General features: G+C 39.1%; 1 protein-coding gene across 6 annotated transcripts in view; it reads left to right on the forward strand.

Annotated features, from left to right (window-relative positions):
• MAP3K4 (mitogen-activated protein kinase kinase kinase 4) overlaps positions 1 to 21448 on the forward strand; it is a 91245-nt gene that overhangs the window by 24892 nt on the left and 44905 nt on the right. For all 6 annotated transcript variants that reach the window (XM_065632378.1, XM_065632379.1, XM_065632381.1 and 3 more), the window contains exons 2-3: positions 13997 to 14187; positions 19741 to 21122. In XM_065632378.1, the coding sequence (XP_065488450.1) occupies positions 13997 to 14187; positions 19741 to 21122 (1573 nt within the window). The remainder of the gene's footprint in view (positions 1 to 13996; positions 14188 to 19740; positions 21123 to 21448) is intronic.

Here is a 21448-nt window from a genome sequence, read left to right on the forward strand (position 1 = left end):
CACACATGAAGTGCTAGCTGAGATGTCTTTGGCATTTGTAGCAGCAAAGATTAGTCTGCCTTGTGTGGCTGCTTGAGTTGTTTTTATGTCTGTTAATTAGTGCTGTCTGTGTCAAGGTTGGTTTTACTGTTATGTAAGCTGGTGATATTGGCCCTTGTGGAATTGGAATGCAAACTGTGCTGTGATGAAAAACAGATCTACTGAATTTAAAGGAAAGGATAAGAGATATGCAGTAATTTTTATTTTAGAGAGCGAATTGGGATTTTTAGAGGCTTATAAAGATTTGGCTTCCATGACAACCACATTTCTTAAATTATATACAAACGATTCTTTTAAACTGCATCTAAAATAGATTTAGAAGACATTTTTTTATAGTATCCACTGCTAGTCAAGTATTATCGTATGTTGACCTCTGTCAGCACAGGAGGATACAGGCATCTCAGCTCTTATTTCTTCAGCTGTGTGACTGGATTTGCTGTTGTATATGCCACTTATGTTTGCAGGGCTATTACTTTCCTTAAGTTTTCCTCTGCTCTAAAGTGATAACTGCATTGATGCTATATTTAGCCTGAAAACTATTAGCTAAGTAATTTTTGAGTTTTAAAAAATAACTTAGAAACGTATTCATTTAAAGAGCTGATAATTATCTGGTGCTCGTCCTTGGCTGATTGCCAACGTAGAGCCAAACCAGAGTGTTTGCTTTTAACTCCCGAGTTTGAGTGCTGCTCAAATGTTCACTCATGTCTAGTCCAAGAACCTGGGATGTAAACCTGGGATGTAAAATCATGTCATGAACCTTGATCAGGTTTATTCTGGATCCAGACAAGATGGGATATAACTTTTATTGCCCTGATGAATGTCTCCTACTCTCAAGGAGTAGAAGGAGGAAATTCATTCTGTTCCTTCTGTGTCCTGCTAATGTTTAATGGTATTGACTGTTGTGTGTACATGTATGATTTATTCTGCCCTTGGCTATACATGTGCTGCTGGTTTACTTGCTGACAGCTTCTCTCAGAGCACTATTTGTAAAAGTTTTTACTATTTTAGCTACGAAACATCCATTCAGTAAGTGATAAGAAGGTCACAGTTCAGTACACCTCTGTGACTCCTTGGCTGTCCCATAGAACTCCCCATGGGCACGTCCGGTGAGGATTTGGCCAATCCAAGTAGTGCAGAGACTGCAGCTCCATTGCATTGCCTGGCTTTTCCAAAGGGTGCGGACTCGTAGTCCAGCATGCAGTGCTTAGGCACCAGCTTCCACTAAAAACATATTGAACTTCTAATGCTTCACCTTCAGGGTTCTCGTAGACTTTGACTTCATCTAAAAGATGAACTGAAACTCTGGGATCAAACCCAATTGGTAGCTTTTTCTTGTCTAGGAATGGAATTTTCTGCCAGAAGAGTAAAGTTTGTGCATGGGAGAGTGGAGGAAGAATGGCTGTAACAGATCTTGTTATATTTTGTCCTAGGTCTGTGTCTTTCCCAATTTATCACTGTTATATATGATATATTTATAGTTGAGCCTAGCAGCCTAATGCTTTTTGTCATAGTATCTTTTTTCCCAGTAGTGTGTAACTTTTCCTGGTGTGGCTTAAATTTTCCTGAAAATCCATCCAGATTTGTTAGTATAGATTTTTCATTAGTTCTTAATTAAATATACTTTATTTTTTGAGTGTGTGGCTTGGGTACTTTGAGACCTCGGGATCTGATTTGTGCAGGTGCCAAGAACTTAACTGCAGCACTTACCCTGTGGATTTATACTGTGCTATATAATGCTCAACTGTCTGTAGTGCTGAAAACATATTTCAGAGCTTCTCATTAAATATACACACACACACACACACACATATATATAGTGCTATTCTTGGAAATTTCAGTTATTTTTTTTTTTCCGCAAAGATGAGTTAGGGTATAGTTAAGTTGAAAAAGTAGCACTAAGGATGAAGCATGGTGACTGAAACCAATTAATATTTTGACATTAGTTGTTCTGAGGCATTGATGAGAAGAGAGCTGGATACTAGCTGAGCTGGGCGAAGCTCTCTTAGCTCCTGGTTCTGTTTGCAGCCTTACCTGGTAGGCTTAGATGTAGATGTGAAAACCTGACAAACCCATCAACATTTTCACACTTTTTACACATTATAAAGCAATGTCAGAATTAAATAGGTCTGCTGTTCTTATCAAAATAACTTATGGCATGGTTTTAATCAAATAATCTATTTGTGAATAGGGAAAAAAAGCTCAAAGATGAATGTACATGTATATTCTGTAAATGCTGTTATTTCATAATCCAAATTTGCATGAAAACTTACAATAATCCAAGATGGGAAAAAATAGTTAACTTGTTTCCAAATTTACTAGTAAAAAAGAGCAGGAAGTTCTGATAATTATTTTTTCTGAGATGAAAACATGAAAGACCGCCAAAACTGTTATAAGAGCTTTATTTATTTATTTTTTGGTACTTATTTCTAGTTGGTATAACTTGCAGAAGAAAAATTACTTCCTTAGATCATATCAATAGGTCTCAGTAGCTCTTATCTCTGCTTGCAATAAAAAGATATGATGAATACTAATCTGCATTTAGCTTAATTTATTTTTAACTAATCGTTTGACAATTTCTGTCTTTTTGAAGTTTACCATATTTTTGCAGTCAAAGGTGCTTCAGGACCTCTCTGCTGGTTCAATAGCCTTTGGTACATTTTTTTGGTGACTCTTTGTCTTTCTGTCATAAATATAATAATCAAGCGCCCAGAAGCTTCTGTCCATGAATACAGGAGAATTTTGGGAAAAGTGTCAAAGTATTAGTGATTTACAAAACTGACTGTGGTAGTTCCGAGATATTGAGAAGCAGAAGATTTTGTTTGAATTTCTCTCTTAAGATAAGTGTTGCTAGTCAGTACAGTAGAGCTGTAAGGGACTTTGTAATGGGGGGAACTGGCTACAGTCAGACATGTGCTTGAGGTCTACTGTAGAAATGAAGTGTATTCACACTTGCTGGGTCCTGTTCTAATTAAACAGCTTAAATGAGAGTTACCAAGGGGGAAAAGATGTTATTGAGAATCAGTTAAAGAGTAACGGTTTAGCTCTCAGCTTTACATTAGTCTTTTCCCCAATGAGGGTTTTTTTTTTCCTTGTAGGTTTCTGCAGAAATAGTGGTTGTTCTATCACAGTGAAATCTGCTACAAACCATTGCTGATCTTGCAGCAGAAATACTTGCTTTGTACTTCTCTCAGGCCTCAGCTGATGTGGGATTTACTGTACTCAGTGCTAAACTGTGAGCAGGGCTGTTTTAGCATAAACCCAGAGTTTTCAAACAGGTGACAACATGTGGGTCAGAGCTTCATTGCAGCATTGGGTGTTTGCATTGGTGCAGCCATGCTACGAGTTAGCCTTCGAAGATAAACAAGGTGTAAATAGTGAGTGAAGCATGGCTATTACAGGGCTGCTATTACATTCTGACTATTAACTAATGAAGTTTTAATGTTTCTGTAGTTACTTCTGTGTTGGAGAGCCCTTGTTTGTAGGTTAATTTATAAATGAGCTACTGGAATTATGTAATTGAATCAGTTCTTGGTAGTGATACAGGTATTACCTTAAGCATCTTCCTGCCCAAGTATTTTGCTTTTATCATTGCTGGAAATAAATAATTGCATAAGTTTTGCAGTTGACCCAGACTAAAAATTGCTAGTCTCATCTCCTGACATCCCTTCTTCTCCCCCTCAACTAGGAATATCTGCCATATGAAACTTGCTAGCATAACATTAAGTACATTTGGTTGCCTAATCAAAATTGAAGTGGTTTAAGTTGGAAAATCATGCTAACAAAGACATTCCAGCTAAGCTGGATTGTTTTGGCAGCAGCAGTGAACAACCAGGGTTGGTGCTTTCAGTTATACCTGTACATCTTGGGGGCTGGTGACTTGTGGCAAAGTGTCAGTGCAAAGCAGAAAAGACAGTCATAGATTGCTCCAGCTGCTGCCAGAAGAGAGTGACTGAAGGCACGATTTCACATGACACACAATGTGTTGGAGCAGCAGGTTGATTTCTTCCCCATGGTCTCTGCCCAAGAGGAAGCCAAGCTCCTCCACTGTATTCTTTCTGGATCTAGCGGTCATGTGTCTGTGGAGTTTTCACTTCAGTTTATTGATCTGATGGTGTGGAGGTTTGATTGCAGGGTGACAATAAACTGCGGCAGATGTATTGTTAGCCCCCTTTTCCCCCTTCCCACTAAGGACAGGCGACTGGGGGGGAAAGGAGGACTGAGAGAAGACAGCTGGAAAAACTAAGAATGTTTTACTAATGCTACCAATAAAAATAGAGAAAATAATACAAAATATACAAAACCAATCTTGAAAGTCCCGGCAACTGCTCCGGCAGATGTAGGGCCAGCAGCCGAAGTCCTGGACTGGACTCTGCAGCCAACTGGAGCTGGATTCAGTCTGTCACTAGGCCTCAGTTCACAGGGACAACTCACAAGGTCTTCTCCCAATGTTGGCCATAAGGAAAAGGGACGAGATCCTCGTGATCTCCCACTTTTATATGAAGTATCATGTGAATGGGATGGAATACTTAGTTGGTCAGTTTCAGTTCACCTCCTGCTTGCACATCTCGCGAGATGCATCATTATCAATGACCTTGCATTCCATTGCTATGTCTACCAAAACGTGTATCTAGCTTTTCAGGAAGGTGCAGTTAGTAAGAAGACTTTAGCTGACAGGGAGATTCACTAAAAGAGAAACTTGTTTTTAACAAAACCAGGACAGATTGGGTAACTGATGCACCCAATAAAATAACGTGTTTTTTTCCCCATCAAATTGGGGACTGAGTTCACATGATTGTTGGCTTCCATGCAGAGGGCGCAGGGATGTGCCACCTGAGAGACAAAAGGTGCACTGGAACAGGTTCTCCTTTTTGTGTCAACTTACTACGATTATAGTCTTGGTAATTTTTGAGGCTCTTTACTTCATCCCTGTAGAAAATTGTGTTAATAAGCTTCATCACATTTCATACTTAATTTTAAAAGTTTTTCAATATCACATCATGTTTTTTGTGCTCTGAACAGCTGTAAGCTGTTCTAATGAAAACCTAGATTCTGTAAAATCTGCATCTGCAGACTTGCTTGCTGAAAAATGCAGTTGCTTTTTTCCAGTTAGTGTCAGCAGTAAACGGTAAAATTACTCTCTCAGTAGTACATAAATTCTTCCTCCCTACCCAAGTGCTGCTTTTTTCCACAGCACACTGGTTGTTCATTCCTGCACTACAGAGACAACTGATCGCATATCCTGCCTTCCCCTGATACCTCAGGGAGGAAAAATGTAGCTATGTACATCTGATGTTGAATTTGAATATTTCTTAAAACTCAAATTATTATGCTGGTACTATTCCTTCTTTAAAACATTATTTAAAAATATTTAGTGAATACATAAAAGCCCTAGATTTCTGCCTTAGGATGTTAAGACGACAACATGACAAAATCTTTTTTCATTTCCTCAGATTACTTTGAGGCATTATCTGTAGCATCTCTATCTCCTTCAACCTTTCCTCTGATTTTAAGATAAGGTGATTTTTTTTTCCTCATCCATTTTAGCCTTGACATTGGTGTGCCTTACATAATATCTGCTTTAAAGGCTAGAGAAATCAATGAGAGGCTGAATGTGACCCTCATAAATATTTATGTCTTAGCTTTCAGAAGAGATGGGAAATGGATGCATTTAACTAGATAAGATTGGCCACCTCCTGTAGAAAGGAAGAATAGTGCAGGTGTAAGGGTGATCACAGGGACAGAGAGATAGAGGTGTGCTTGAAGAACTGGTCCTGAGAAATGAAAGGAGTTAGTTATCTTGTTTTTGCTTACCAACTGAAGGAAGAGTTGCAAGGGCAACAAGTGCTTTAGAGAACAATGTTTTTGTTTTGTGCTTCCTCCCTGCCTTTTTTATACAGCCTCATGCCAGAAGAGATGATAGTCTGAAATGCCCCTTTTGCACTATGAGAATACTGTTAGGTGTTTTTTCTGCCAGGCTTTATTGTCAAGTTAAGTTATCCAGATGCCTCTTTTCTAGAGTAAAATAATATCTACAGGATCCTTGTGAGCTGGAAACTTGGAACACCAAAGCTCTTGTTATTGCTCTCCCATCCAGCTCAAAGTTGCTTTCAGTGGTTTTTGTTCTGCTGATGGGATTGTTCTGTGTGCTCTTGTTTTCTGTAAAATTTGGGAGGGCAGCAGGTAGCAGATATTCCTTCCAGTTCCTTACTCAAAAACATGGGCCTTTATTTGCCAAGCAGTGATATGTTCCAAAAGTAAAAAAGCTTTTTTCTCGGGAGGAAGTTGATCCAGGCCTTAATGGAGATGTGGTCCTTTTTACAAGTCTAATTGTGTTCATCCTTCGTAATTTGAAGTTTTTTCTATTCCGTTAAAATTTTTACACTAGAAGAACTTTAAGGAGGACTATATCTGCAATTTATCGCCATAATAGTGATTCTTGTTCAGAAAAACCCTCAAAACTTGGTGTTTCCCTATAGCTTAGCCAAATTCTCTTGAAGATAGCAAATTAAAAAGTCAAATTTAATTATATTGTTAAAAATATTATCAAATTCATTACTAAGTTTGTAACAAAGTCCTTTTAATAGGTTGGCAGCAATCTCAAGATATTGGTGACTAAGATTTAACATTGAGTGCTCAGAAATACTGAGCTCAGGCAGACAAGATTCAAATGTGAATACAAGGTCAAGTATCTTCATTACTGTATGTCAGTATCAGGTTTTAATGTGATTTTTTTTTTTTTACAGTCTCTGGAGTTATATTCACAACAGGAATACATGACATGTACACCATTTAAATACCAGTGCTAGTCACAGAATTTTCATATCTTGCTAACCAGACTATTTTTTTCACCCTGTAAGCACTGTACCAGATTTACACAGGATGTATTTAACAAAAAATAGAGTTTTATTTTTATAAACTCTGAGCAAATTCCTGCTGCTCTGTAATATAAGATAATGAAAAAACCCACAAGATTTTTTTTTTCTTGCTTTTTACTGAAGGCTTCCTCGGAATTGCACTTACAGTCGTTCTTTCAAGGTTTTTTGTTACGGTTTAGTTTGGTGCCCTTAGAGCAGTTTGTAATTGTTTTGAATGCAGTAGCTGCAAGAACTTACTTTTAGTGTTCACAAATATAGAAGACCTTTAAAAGAAGACTGTATGCAAAATTAGATTTGTAGTCCTTTCTGCTTTCAGCTCAGGAACTTTTCAGGAAGTCTATTTATTTAAGCTAATAGCATCCTTCAGAACAGGGAATTTTTTTAAGGTGATTAAAAAAATAGGAGTCTGTGGTGCTTTCATAATGTTGGAACATAACACTAGGAGTTTATACTGGATAGCAGTCCTGTACTTCAGCAGAACGTCAGTTCATTTCATCTTAACTTGTTTCCCTGATTAGGTTGTCTAATTCTCAGTCTTGGTTTCCCAAAGTGCTACTGGCTGATTAATGAAGCTCTTTCCTTGTACTGTTGGTCCAGGAGTACTGTTACATTCTCTTGTGCTACGCAGATAAAATGAAACCCCGTACTGACCCATAGAAGTCAGAGCTGCTGATTCCAGAGTTGTTTTGTGTGCTGTGTTCAGCAGCTCTCACTGGGTACCCTTTGGTTTTTGAACTTGAACAGATGCAGAGATGGTTACCTAAAAATCCTGTTTGCTCTTTACATCATCAGCAGCTGTGGGATGATGACAATTTGCAATTATGTTCTTGTCAGTATATTGTTTATCTTTGATCTGGAGTACTGTGTCCAGTTCTGGGCTCCCCAGTTTAAGAAGGACAAGGAATTACTGGAGGGAGTCCAGCAGTGGGCTACAAAGATCATCGGGGTCTGGTGCATCTTTCTTATGAGGAGAGACTGAGAGGGCTGGGTCTGTTCAGCCTGAAGAAGAGAAGGCTGAGAGGTGATCTCATCAATGTTTGTAAATATCTCAAGGGTGGGTGTCAAGAGGATGGGACCAGACTCCTTTCAGTGGTGCTCAGCGATAGGATGAGGGGCAACGGGCACAGGCTGAAGCACAAGAGGTTCCATCTGAATATGAGGAGAAACTTACTTACTTTGAGGGTGCCAGAGCACTGGAACAGGCTGCCCAGAGAGGCTGTGGAGTCTCCTTCTCTGGAGACATTCAAAACCTGCCTGGACACATTCCTGTGTGATCTGCTCTGGTGAACCTGCTTTAGCAGGTGGGTTGGACTAGATGATTTCCAGAGGTCCCTTCCAACCCCAACCATTCTGAGATTGCAACCACATTTAGGGAGAGCTACTTTAGCTTTAAAAAGATTTGATTGGCAGTGTGTAGTGCCGATGTATTCTCCTGCCTTACCTAATAGGCAATGTACATCACTAAGAATAGCTTTGTCTTCCTGCATACTTATATTACCAAGCTGAATCCCTGATAAGGAGTATACATATGAGAAATAGACGCTTTGTCTTTTAACCAAAGACAATGAGTGTCAAGAACTAGCACTTGGTAATTTGGTGGCGGACGTTGTACAGATCTTGCAGTTCTGTGTATGGAAACAGGTGGCGCTGAGGCAGAGCTGTACTGATGTGTGCAGGTGCAATGCCTGTGAGGCTGTGAGCGGCAGCAGCCGTGGAGCGCGCAGCTTGGGAGCTGTTGTGCTGGGTGATTATCCTGGCTGCGCTGTTATGATCGCCTAACGTGAGGTTATCACTATGTGCTTGTAGTGCAGTCAGTTGACCTCTACTGCTCTGATTCTCAGGAAGCTTTTAAGCTGCGTGTGGGATGACAAGTGGTGGCTGAACCTCAGTTATGCCTGATACCTTTGAACTCCTGCTTATGAGGATCAAGGGTAGCTGATACAAAGGGAAGACTAAAAAGAAAAGTTTCCCTCCGTGTAGCTGTCACAGCTTTTAGCATGACCTCTTATTATTGGTTGTTACAAACTTTGAAAGTTTGAGTAATGCTTCAGTAAAGTACAGAAGGCTTATACTGGTTAAAAATCATACTCTTCAGTGTGACTTTAGCCTGTGTAATTTTAACATGTTTGCATGTGATCTTCAGTGTTTTTTTTCATTTGTTCATTTATTTTTAATGGTAAATGACTGTATTTTTCCAAAGGCTCATGGCATTTATCAACAGCAATGGTTACCAGAGTTTTTGCTCCTTCTCCTGCTGCTTCAAAATTTATACCTCAGTTTTCCTCCTCTCTTATTTTTGTTTGCAGGCCTTTGAAAATCTAGAAGATTTATCTCAGTTTTCAGAAGTGAGGTGGAATTGTAGAGACATTGCCAATGCTTTGACTTAGTTTAAAAAAAAAAAAGAGAGAAAAAATATCCTGTTGTCATCTACCAATGCAAATTGAAGAAATACTGTATTTTGTCTTTTCAGATTCTGGCTGAAATGCACCCCAGTGCAACATACAGTAGTTACTTGTTGGAAGGATTCTTGATTATTTATAGTTTTTTCCATTTCAGAGCTGTCAAGGTGTTTTGTTTGTGGGTTTTTTGTATGTATGGGGTTTTGTGTGTGTTTGTGTTTTGTGTCGGTTGGTTGGTTGGGGTTTTTTAACCATACTGCTCTTGCAGCTTTCCCAACATTCCTGATTTATGCATCCCAGATACAGCCTCTTCTATATTCTTAGAGTAAAAGTGATGAGAAGCATTTTGCTCAATAAAATTGAGGCTAGGAGCAGCCTGTAAATAGACTGATGTGAGAACTATGCACTTCCGGTTTTCCTTGTAAGCATCCGGTTTAAACTTTCCTTGGCAAATAGTATTTGCAGTTGTCACACTTCTAGCTTTCACTTTTTGGGTATATGCCTAATTAAGATTATGATGGCTTTCACTGGCTGTGGGGGAGAAAACCTGCAGTTCTTGGTAGCAGACAAGAAATTATCTTTGATTAATGTTTTCCAACTCTGGTTGCAACAGTATTTAGGAACCAACAATTCTGTGTAATAACTAATACTATAATCTGATTTAGGTTTGCCAGCAGTACATTTTATAGGTTTGCAGATTTCATTAGTCTTTGGTTAGTTTATAAAAGTAAATGGCACAGGAACATTACAAATGCTATGTCAGTAATCTGTTAAAATTTTAACTGGTTTTAATACCAGAGGGTTCCTGCTGATGATCATATATGTCTGGTGTTGTCTGGATGAGAAAAATTGATACCAGCATGACTAAGCTGATGTAATTGCTTTAGTTCAGACCCTATATATTTGGTGCATTGTAGTACAATAAGGCTTTCACTGGGGAAACTGAATCTTTATGTTCACCAGCATTACGTTGAGGTCTGAGTTGAGCTACAGTCTTTGCACACAAACCTTGAACTGAGCATGCTGAATTAAACCTGAGTTGCACCTTGTGCCTTCCTCTAAGCAGACCAGTCAGCTCCAGTTAGATAATTTTGTAAGCTGCTGACAGGAGTGGTTCTGTAGGACATAATGGCTGTTCTGTGATCTGACTTCTAGTTCTGTATGTTTTGTGATAAATCTATTATGGTTTTTAAGAAATTAAAGAACAGATTACTAAATTACCCAGAAAACAAAATGGCTGAATGTTAAGTAAGCTGTACTGGATCCTACTGTATAGGTGTCTGTGTAATTCAGGTGTGAGATTGAAGGGTGTTTTGAATACTTTTGGACTTCATGCCCTCTCATCAGACATAGCGAGAAACAAACCAAGGTAGTGACTGGTAAGGAACGAACCAGCTTATGGTCGTTAAAGATCAGTTCGTTCAGCCTGGTCTTTTATAGCAAGGTAACTTGCTCTAGTTTAGAACTGCCTTGGAGCTGAGACCCAACACGAGGGCCCTGGGATCCCGCTCTGCCAGGCCCCGCAAGAGCCTCAGCACGCCGCCCTGCGCCTTGCCAGGCCAGTGACATCGCTGCAAAAATAAATGGTTCCATAAGCACTGGAACTAATCACTTCTCATTTCCTGTGGTTTTAGTCTCTTGTGGTTGACTCGTCTTTGGCAAAGTCAGAGGGCCGCGTTCTGCCTGTGGTGTTTTCTGCAGTAGGGCTATTTGCAAGAGTTCTCAGGAATAAAATTTTTCTGGCGTCCAAAAAGATGTGCACTTGAGTTCTGCTTTCCCAGTTCAGCACTTACAAGGTCCTTTTCTGTTATTCATCCACCTGTTTTCACAAGATCTGTAGGAACAAATTAAGACTTTTTTCTTAAATTCAGGCTATAGTGGTTAATTAAATTGTATTGTTGGAAGACACACAAACAGCATGATTTCCCAAGGCAAGAAAACTGGGCTAAAAGCATTGGTGATTATGTGTGGTTGTCATTGTGGCCAAATTCACTGTAGAGCTCTCCTTAGACTACAGGTGGTGCTACCGTACCACCTGAGTCATTTTTCTTAGGTAACTTCTAAAGTTTGTTTCTAGTAGTTGGTGAACTTGCCTTCTCAAAGCTGTCATGTGAGAAGAGTATTTTACACACTAGCTCTTTCCATGGCTTTGTAGAGAACATAACTGTTCTGCATGTTAAGGTATTTATTTCTGTTTATAGCTAAGGGCAAAGAAGTAGTACAGTATCTGATTTATTTCCCCCCCCCCCCTCCCCTTTAGCCTTACTGCTATTCCACTGACTGGCAATATTCTGGTGTATTTCTTCCTGCAGAAACTCAGACTTGCTCCACCAGAGCATAAGTAACATTCCTCATCTGCTTCAAAAATAGTAGCAAGTAAAATGTTTGTGATTCAGTTGAAATTGAAGTTACAAGGTACTCACGTTAGTCTTGCACCGTCTGGTTTAGGTTGAATGTTTCTTTACCTCCACGTCTTTTACCCAAGTCAAGATGGTGTTATTTGCATGCCTGCTTCGGAAATAAAATATGTGAGGCAATAGAGGCAAACTGGGGTTTTTTTTCTCCTCGGGGCTAGTAGTGCGTGTTCTTCTCTGAGATGTATGTTAAAGCAAGAGAGTTCCACATGTGACGCCAGTGGGGAGTGGTGGTGATGAGAGGACCGAGAGGGCGTCATGTCTCCCATATTCTGGGTGAAGGCAGAGGTCTTGGAGTCACTTTGAGCTCCAGCCTATCCATGGGATTCAATCAGTTAGGGATTTGTTTTGGCCTTAGAGTCCTCTCCTCCTCCTGCCCTTTTTGTCTCTTCTCTATATTTACCCTGGATAGGTAAGCATCAGATGGGTATAAAGGGATAGTGAGAGAGGTTAAGACCTTGTCCTGCTGCCATCTACTTTCCCCTGAAGCCTGAACTGACCAGAGGATTATTATTATTTTGTGGGGCTTTTTTAACATCGTGAAGAATTCAAATGATATTTCGTTGGTAGGGCAATAATACAGTTCATGGATTGTCCTAAAATAGTTCATTTCCTTGCTTCTGTGTATGAATTTGAAATTTCCTAACGTGTCAGTGAGCAGTATAAAATCTACTGAAGTTCAGTTTTTCACAGTCTGAGAGTAATTATGTTGCTGTGTGCCACTTGATCATGCAGAGGAGATCCAGCCATTAGTGGTATTGAGCCCAGCTGCCACTGTACAGGAATGATCTTTTTTGATGGGACAGAACAAGTGTCTGGGAGGAAGGAAAGGGTATCCGACGTGATTATTTATTTATATTTGTCATATTTTATTATTAAAGCAAGTCCTAATATAAGAATGCACGCATGCCCCCCATTGTGGTTCTTTTACATCTGACCTCTCCATGTGAGAGAAAGCTGGCACTAGAAGTTGTCTTTGAGCTTGCCTAGAGTTTACATATGAAAACTGATGGCTTTTTATTTTTGCCATGTGAGTTTACAAACAGATCAGCTCCTAGCATTGGCTTAGTGGGCAATTGTGTGAATGCCATAACTGACTCAAAGGAAAGGCTATAAGAGTTTTTGGCTAGGGAGGAGGGGAGATGAAAATCGTAGCAGTCTGGAATTTGTCTTATTCTGCAATGGAATTGTGCTGTTGCTAGGGTTAATTGCATGATGCCATGCAGTTGTTGTTTTGTTGTTGTTTTCTTTTTTTGAAAAGGCTTGTTCATCACAGAAGGAAAAAATCTTACTCTATAATTTTATCTTTGAACAATTTAAATCAAAATAGTTTAGAGTTTCAGAAAATTACAACGATAAGTCAACATTTTAAAAATAATGAAATGTTTTGTAATACTGTATGTAATTCTACTCTGCAATGTTTGCCAATACTACTAGATGTAAACGCAATGAAAGGTCCTACTTGGGTTGGAACGCTATTGTGCTGGGCTCTGTACTGACATAGGTACTAATCCTGCAAAGATACGCACTTTCTGTTGAATTCAGTGATACAGCGTCCAATGATTAAGCTAACCATCTGGATTTGGGGTTTGAAGAACGTATATACACTATCTTAATTTTGTGTTTGCAAGAGCTCTGACTTCTTTTTAAGTATTACCAGTATTTTTTCCCAAGGTGATCGAGGCTAATTACAAATTTTCTATGGAGACTGTTATTTTTTTGTTACCAAAAAAAGTTCTGAGGTTAAATCTACTTAATATTAAAGTCAGTGGAAAATACGTAAAATACTTTCAGATCTTCTATTGTATATAAAAGTTTTGTGAAGTGTGGAGAACCTTTTCAGTGAACTTAGAAGTTGCCTTCATTGTATGCACAAGTCAGGGAGTGGAGGATGGAAGGGAAGACCTATGCTGTTGTCTCTGCTGCTGGTTAGATTGGCTCTCCTGCATTATGTTTGTTTATTGGAACCTTTGTTTCATGTACCTCTTTTTTTAGGCTTGCCACAAGTTTTCTCAGAAACTAATATATGTACATATATGTTTACACCATGTTCTCCTAGTGACACTGGCTATACCTCCTCTTTGTTGTATTTTGCCTATACTTTGTTTGATTGGAAAGTTGTCTTTATGGGTGTGAAAAAACTTGGGATAAATCTACATGGCTGTAGCAGAAAAATATAGAAGGTTGACTGTGGTTGGGATATCAATGGATTAGCTTTCTAAACAGATATCGCAACAGATAACCTTGTGGTTTAACTTGTTCTCTGCAGGAAAGAGTGCAAATCAGATGATGCTATTTACAAAATCTCTGAATCTGACCCTGAGGAATTATCAGATGAAGCCAGTGCTGACACCTTCTATGGAACTTCTCCTCCTAGTACACCCCGCCAGATGAAGCGTATGTCAATGAAGCATCAGAAAAATAACGTTGGGAGACCTTCTAGCCGCTCCACTTTGAAAGGTAGGTGTGGTGTTTGGTTGTTGTGGTTTGTTGTTTGTTTGTTTATTTGTTTTTCCTAAAATAATGACCATAAAGTCATAGTAGTAGCCCTTCATTACCTGATGGAAGAGATACGCAGAAGGTGGAGCCAGATACTGAGGTGCAGTGAAAGGACACGAGGCAGCTGTCATATGTTGCAACAAGGGAAAACTCTTCTGGATAGTAGAAGAAAAAATTTTACCATGAGAGTGGTCAAACAGTGAACAGTTTGCCAGAGGGGTTGTTTGGTTGTTGGATCTCTATATCTGAAGATTTCCAAAACACAACTGGATAAGATCATGAGCAGGCTAAATTAGTTTTGAAATAAACCCTGCTTTGAGCAGGAGCTTGCAAAAAATGACCTTCAGAGGTACTTTCCAATCAAATTTTTTCTGCTATTCTATGGTGTCTCGTAACAATGTCATTACTTCCCTGCCCCAATTTCATGTTCTGAAGCACTTCATGGTCTATTTTATGGAAAACCAGATTATTCTATACTCTTTAGTGTCACTGAAGCAATTAAAGTGTAGTTACCACTGTTTACTTCTGTTGACACTCTAGTCATAATGTCATAACTGGGAAAAAACCAAAAGATACTTGATATGTGTCTTTTCCTAATGTTACTAAGTAATGTTGTCTAATACAAAATAAAACATTTTTAGGTCAAATTATGAATTCAAAGCTTTTCTTTATTTAATTTTGAGCAGATATAGAATGTGGTAATTGCTGGTTGAAAATATAATTTTAAAAAACATGCAGAAGCTACATCTTTTCAAGCTGCCCTTACAAGAAGAAAAGAAAAAATGTGCCATTTTAGTGGTTTTACTGAGCTTGTGATGGGTGCAAAAAACTCCAACAAAACCCAAACAACCTATGTCAGACAAGATTATTTGCCAGCGTTGTTATGGCAGCTTGACTGTTGCCAGTTAGTATTTTGGAAGAGATCTTTTTAAATTGATTCACATGAAACAGGAACTGTTATCACAGACTGTGTTTACATGCAAGGATTACATTTTCAAGGTAAAGTGGAGGGGAGAAGGTGGTAAATGGTTTAGTGTGAATAAGGGAATACAGTCGGTTCTTCAATTGCGTAGTTATGGCGTGCAAGTTCATAATAGAAAAAGGGCCAATGCAAACATCTTCCAAAGCTTTTGATTCCATTTCATACTACCTGTTGCTGTGAAGAGAGCATTCACCGAAAGACCTCTTAACTAAATTGAAGAGAAATCTAGTTACATTTGCCAGTTAGCTGTGCCGGCATTGGAATTATTAAGCCGCTTCTGCTGGCATTTAATTGTGCCTTTTGGCTAAGTTAAACTCTTTTAATGCAACATCAACCTAATTTAATTCTGTATATGGTAGTTATGTAACAACTTTTCTTGCTTTCTGTGATTTTCTTGTTTCTTTCTGTGCTTTAAGAAAAAAAAGGGATAGTTTCTAAACATAGAAACTGTGATACTAAAGAACTAAAGCATAATATTTCGTAGCAACCCTTTGGTACTGAGCGCATATTGAGGATCAATACCTTTGTGAGAAATAGGGAGCTGTTACTTATCCCTGCTAATAAATTTTGAGTTTTTGGAGCAAGGTGTCTCGCATTCTGCTTGTGAGGGTTGTGGTTCTTGCTCCTGGAATAATAATATCCTGTTCTTGGTTACTGTGAGTCTATCTTAAAATATGTGTGTGTTTTTGTTTGTTTGTTTGCTTATGGGTTTTGCGTGTGTTTGGTTTTTTTGTTTTTATGAATTGGATAGTGTTTTATTGTATATAATATATTTTCTGGAAAGTTCATAGTTTATTTTGTTTAACTTTGTCTATGTGTACCATCTCAGAAAATTTATTCCATATTGGAAAAAAAACCAAAAACCACAAACAACCCCCCCCCAAATCAAACAAATGAAAACCCCAAACAAATGAAAACAAACAAACCAACAAACCAAAATGAAACCAAACCAAAAACACACCCCCAAACCAACAACTTCAAAGTGAACTGGTTAATCGACCTTGAATATGTATGCATATGCTGTTATTTAAATTGAATTGGTTTTACTTCAGTAAGATAATTCAGGGGTTAGTTTGGTGTAACTAATCGGATTAAAAAGTAAATTTGAATTAACTTTTCAGACGTTTACATATTAATACAGATTTAAGGTATCTTTATTTAGACAACTGAAATAATTTTGGGCATTAGGAGCTTGCTTGCTTACATCTCCAATGTTTCTTTGATTTCTGTGTCACCAAGTTTCTTATATCTTGTGTTTAGAATAAAAAAAAATAACCGATGCAATAACCTGTGTAAATTAGTTTCTGAATTGTTTCTCCTGTAGCCCAAGACCCATGGAATTCATGTTTTCTAAGTTAAATACGTTTCAGAGTTGCTCCTCAGACATACATGGGTCTCTTGCCAGTTTTTTCTGACTTGGAGGGTTTGGAATATCAGTCCAGTGATGCTTGCTTGCCTACTGAAGTGTTAGCTCTTGGACTATGTAAAAAACAGTGCCCCTGTCTGCTTTTTAGTATGAAACTTGAGCAACTTCGTACTTGAAGGGGAACCTCTGTCCACTCCACTTTCTTAACCCCATCAAGTTCCTCGAGGTCATTTTCTCATTTTTCTTTAATGAGCTGTTTAAGATCTCAGACTCTACCACTTGCCCACTCTCACCCATCGATTGTTGCTTAGTCATGAAACCTCCCTGCCCTATGTAGCGCTAAAGATAATTGTCGCTCAAAATTTGTTAGTACAGCTGAACTTGTTTTACAAATTTAAGCCTATATTACAAAACTGCAATAAAATTAGAAGTAGGAGCTCAAACATTTACAACACTGATACTCATTTATTGCAGAATTGTCAGGTATATTTGAATGATGGATATTCAAGTATTAGGGCATTTTGAATGTCTGATAATGAATAATATTTTTAACTTTCTTTCAGTGTGTTTTGGTGGGATGGGGAGTATTGAAGGAGATTAACATGTTAAATATACAAACTGAAGGGATTTAGTGAACCTCCTGGTAGCTAGAGAGTAAGTTCAGAAAGCGATCTTAAATGTGCCAGGGTTTTCGTTTATTTTGCAAGGTCACCAGAATCTTTAACATCAAAGCGCTGTCAAAAGTTGATCTGTACATGTTTCATCTCTGCCAACCTCCTTCATCTTCTTCTCCTTCCCTGGCCATGCAGAATGTGTCTTCCCACTGCTGGCCTGTCCCGCTGGTTGGGCTGTTGTTGCCCCACGGCAATGCCAGCTGTGGCAGGGAATTCAAGCTGATTTGCTCCACAGCGCTTTTAGTCTTGTGTTCTGTCTGCTGCTGGTTAACCTCATGAGGTAGTAACCAGTGAGGGTGAGGTACCACTGTCTGACAGTAACTTTTCAGTAGATAAATGTAAAATCAATGATAGTGAATTCCACAGCAGGCTTCTTAGAATCACTGATAGGTTTCCATTTCTAGGAGGAAACCTGTGTTTGAGTTAGGTTTCTATGTCATCTGCTGTTGTACTTGGTAGCTATTCAGAGAAAGATGTATGGATACCTGAAATAAAAGTAGTATAAGAGGCATTAATAAAGTCCATATTTGCAAGAAACTGTTTCTGTGTTGACTTTGTGATTATTCTTTCTTCCTCATATCCTTCAGAATATAATTTCTTTTTTTTTCCAGTGTTAAGTGCCATTGTACACATTGTGACCTGCCCAAATTGTACATGACAATGGCGAGGGTTAAACTATATTTTTTAGATATGAGGATTGGAAGGTGGCAGTGTGGCAGGTCACAGTCTAATTAGCTCACTTATTGCTCATTAACAGCTGAAAACAGGGTTCATAATGGAAACAAGCAAAGGAAGGTGCTCTGACCACATGCCTCTCTCTGCTTTTGTTTCAGACATCTGTGCAACCTTAATACAATACCTTTGTGCGCATACATTTGATGGTCTTCGAGCTACGTTACTACACCAGTTCTTTTCCAGAGAACTGCTGTCTTAAATGAGTAGAGATTGTTTGGAATTTTGTGATGAAGGAAGCAGATTTCTGTATGACTGTACCTTCTTTTGTTGCAGATGCTGGAGGATATGTAGTGAATGAAACAAGAATGAAAGGCCATGTGATAATTAAGTCAGTGAAGTGCATCATACAAGAACAGCATTCTGTCATGAAAACTTGTGTGATGTCAGGCAAATAGCACAGATTAAAATCTTCTGTCTGTTTCTTGTTTTCCTAGAAGCAAACCAGAGATTCTGGGATGTGGTTTGCAAATTCTTTAGAATTCAGGTTGCAAGTGGAGTGAGGGAGTGTTGAAGATGAAATGTTCAGTGTTCTGAAATGTTGAGCAATAGCTCTTCCCATTTTTGGCACACAAAAGCAAGCTGGCTTGACAGATCTTTCTCCGTCATAATTTTTTCATATAGAGAAAGGGAATAATAATAGTCTTCCACTGAGAGGGCCTGTTTTATACATAAGCTTTTTAGTATTCCTGGTATTAAATGTGTGTCATAGTGAGGAGCACAGTAGCATAGACTCTAAGGAAATTACTACTTCTAGAATGGAGAATGAGCCTCGTGCAGCAGATAATCCTTAGCGTCACAGTGAACAGTGAAAAGAAGACCAAGTATTCAGCCCATTGTTCTGAAAGTCTTTTCTGTTCTTGAATAAGCTGAGGCCCTGTGACCGTGTAGCTGCCTGTGTTCCAGCTGCGGATGCCTGAAACGCAGCTAGTCTACATACAGGTGCTTCTCTCCAGGCTGCCACCCATTCCTTGAGAGAGAACCACTGTTTTAATACCAAGTAGTTCCTCCTATCCTGATCTGCAAAGCCTAGACTGAAGCACTTTTGTTAGTGCTGCAGAAGAGTGATAAGGTCTGCTGGTCCCGAGGAGAGAACAGGAAGAGAAGAGGAGGCGGCACATTTGGGCAGGAAAAGGCTCTTGTTATATGGTAAGGGAGAAGGCAAGTGCATGTGTGTTAGGAGAGTTAGGAAGTAGGTTCCTGGTGTTAAGGCAGTGTATTAAGACTACAGAGGGGTTTCCCGGAATTAAGATCAAGCCCCCCAAGAGCCAGGATCAGATCAGTGAAGCTAAATTCAGAATCTGTACATACTCCAGTTTTTATGAAATTGTATGTGCAATGGAGTCTCTTTAATTCTGTTTCACTTGGAAACCTTAATAATGCTCTGTTGCGTTTTGAATTTTTACTTGGGAGGTTGTTTGACAAATGTATGAAAATGAACTTGGAAACCTTTCTTTTCCTTTTGATCATACTTGGTTCTCAGTAGATGTCATGCTTCAGGATAATGAGAGAATTCTCTAAGGTCCTTTCTACAGAAGAGGTAGAACAAGAGGAGAAAAAAAGTTTCCTTTGGTGCTACTATGGATTTAGCTATACTAATGGTAATTTCCAAGACCATGTTTTACTTTTGCCCATGCCTGTTTTGTTTTATTGGTATTAAACAATGTTTTATGGTCAACCTAAGAAACGTGATCGGGAGCTGGATTGAACGATGCTTTTTCTTGTTGCTGCAGTCACATTCTTTCTTTTTTTTCTTACAGAAAAGATGAGTGTACCAACTCAGTCTGTGCATAAAGACAATGGGAAAACTGTTGAAAATGTGGAGGAGCACAGCTATAAGCAAGGGAAAAAGATCCGAGACACCCTAAGGACAACAGAACGAGATCACAAGAAAAATGTGCAGTGCTCGTTTATGTTAGACTCAGTTGGTGGGTCTCTGCCAAAAAAACCAATTCCGGACGTAGATCTCAATAAGCCTTACCTCAGCCTTGGCTGTAGCAATGCTAAGCTTCCAGTCTCTGTGCCCATGCCAATACCCAGAACTGCACGCCAGACTTCTAGGACTGACTGCCCGGCAGACCGCTTAAAATTCTTTGAAACCCTGCGGCTTTTGTTAAAACTTACCTCAGTCTCAAAGAAAAAGGACAGGGAGCAAAGAGGACAGGAAAACACTTCTTCTGTCTGGCTCAACCGATCCAATGAACTGATCTGGCTGGAGCTGCAAGCTTGGCATGCTGGCCGGAGCATTAATGACCAAGACCTCTATCTTTATGCGGCCCGTCAAGCTATCCCTGATATCATCAATGAAATCCTCACCTTCAAAGTGAACTATGGAAGTTTCTCCTGTGTAAAAAATGGAGCCAGTCTCAATGGTACTTCAGGAGAAAGGGTTTGCAAAGCAACACATGGAACTAGTGCTTTGGGTTACTCAAGTTACCATGAACACCTCCATCGCCAGCGGGTCTCATTTGAGCAAGTAAAGCGGATAATGGAGCTGCTAGAATATATAGAAGCACTTTATCCATCTCTGCAGGCTCTTCAAAAGGACTATGAAAAGTATGCTGCAAAGGACTTCCAAGACAGAGTGCAGGCACTCTGTCTATGGTTAAATATCACAAAAGACTTAAATCAAAAACTAAGGATTATGGGAACTGTATTGGGCATCAAAAATCTTTCTGACATTGGCTGGCCAGTGTTTGAAATTCCTTCTCCTCGACCATCTAAGGACAATGATCCAGAGGATGAAGAGGTTGATAGGGAAACAGAACTGAAGGAATCTTCAGGAACATGCACAGAGGAGAGCGATGGGGAAGAACAAATCTCTGAGGAGAATGTTGAGAAACTTAGACAAGCCATTAAGAACAATTTTACTAATAAGCCAAATTTTGACTTTCAAGACCATTTTTCAAGGAGGCTCGATAGACTTGAATCTGAGGATGACTCTGCCTCTTGGGTTGTTCCAGAATGCAGTGCTGAGGCCAGCTGCAGCCAACACTGTTTGACCTCTATTTACAGGCCGTTTGTAGATAAAGCACTGAAGCAAATGGGGTTGAGGAAGCTAATTTTAAGACTGCACAAGCTCATGCATGGTTCATTGCAAAGGGCCCGTATGGCGTTGGTAAGGAGTGATCACCAGCTGGAGGTAGGTTGCTACTAGTGTAAATGGATAACAAGAGTACCTACCCTGCTATATTGTTTCTAACTGATAATCGGAGGTATTGGGATCTTTTGAAAGTTTTGGCTGCTTTGTTCGTTTTTGAAACACAGTGTACATTATGATTAGGAGTCTAGTTGTAATTCCACTTAAATAAGTCTGTCACTTGACCTGAATCAGAATTCATGTGAAACACAAGCTAGTTCTCTGTTCTTATTAGTTTAGTTACATTTTTTATGATAGTGTCTTTGCTTATTACATTTTCTAATGCCTAAAGCCATAGGTCAAAAAAATTACAATGGAAAATTAGGCAA

Source organism: Caloenas nicobarica, chromosome 3 (genome assembly GCF_036013445.1).
Source record: "Caloenas nicobarica isolate bCalNic1 chromosome 3, bCalNic1.hap1, whole genome shotgun sequence".
Classification (NCBI taxonomy): Eukaryota; Metazoa; Chordata; class Aves; order Columbiformes; family Columbidae; genus Caloenas; species Caloenas nicobarica.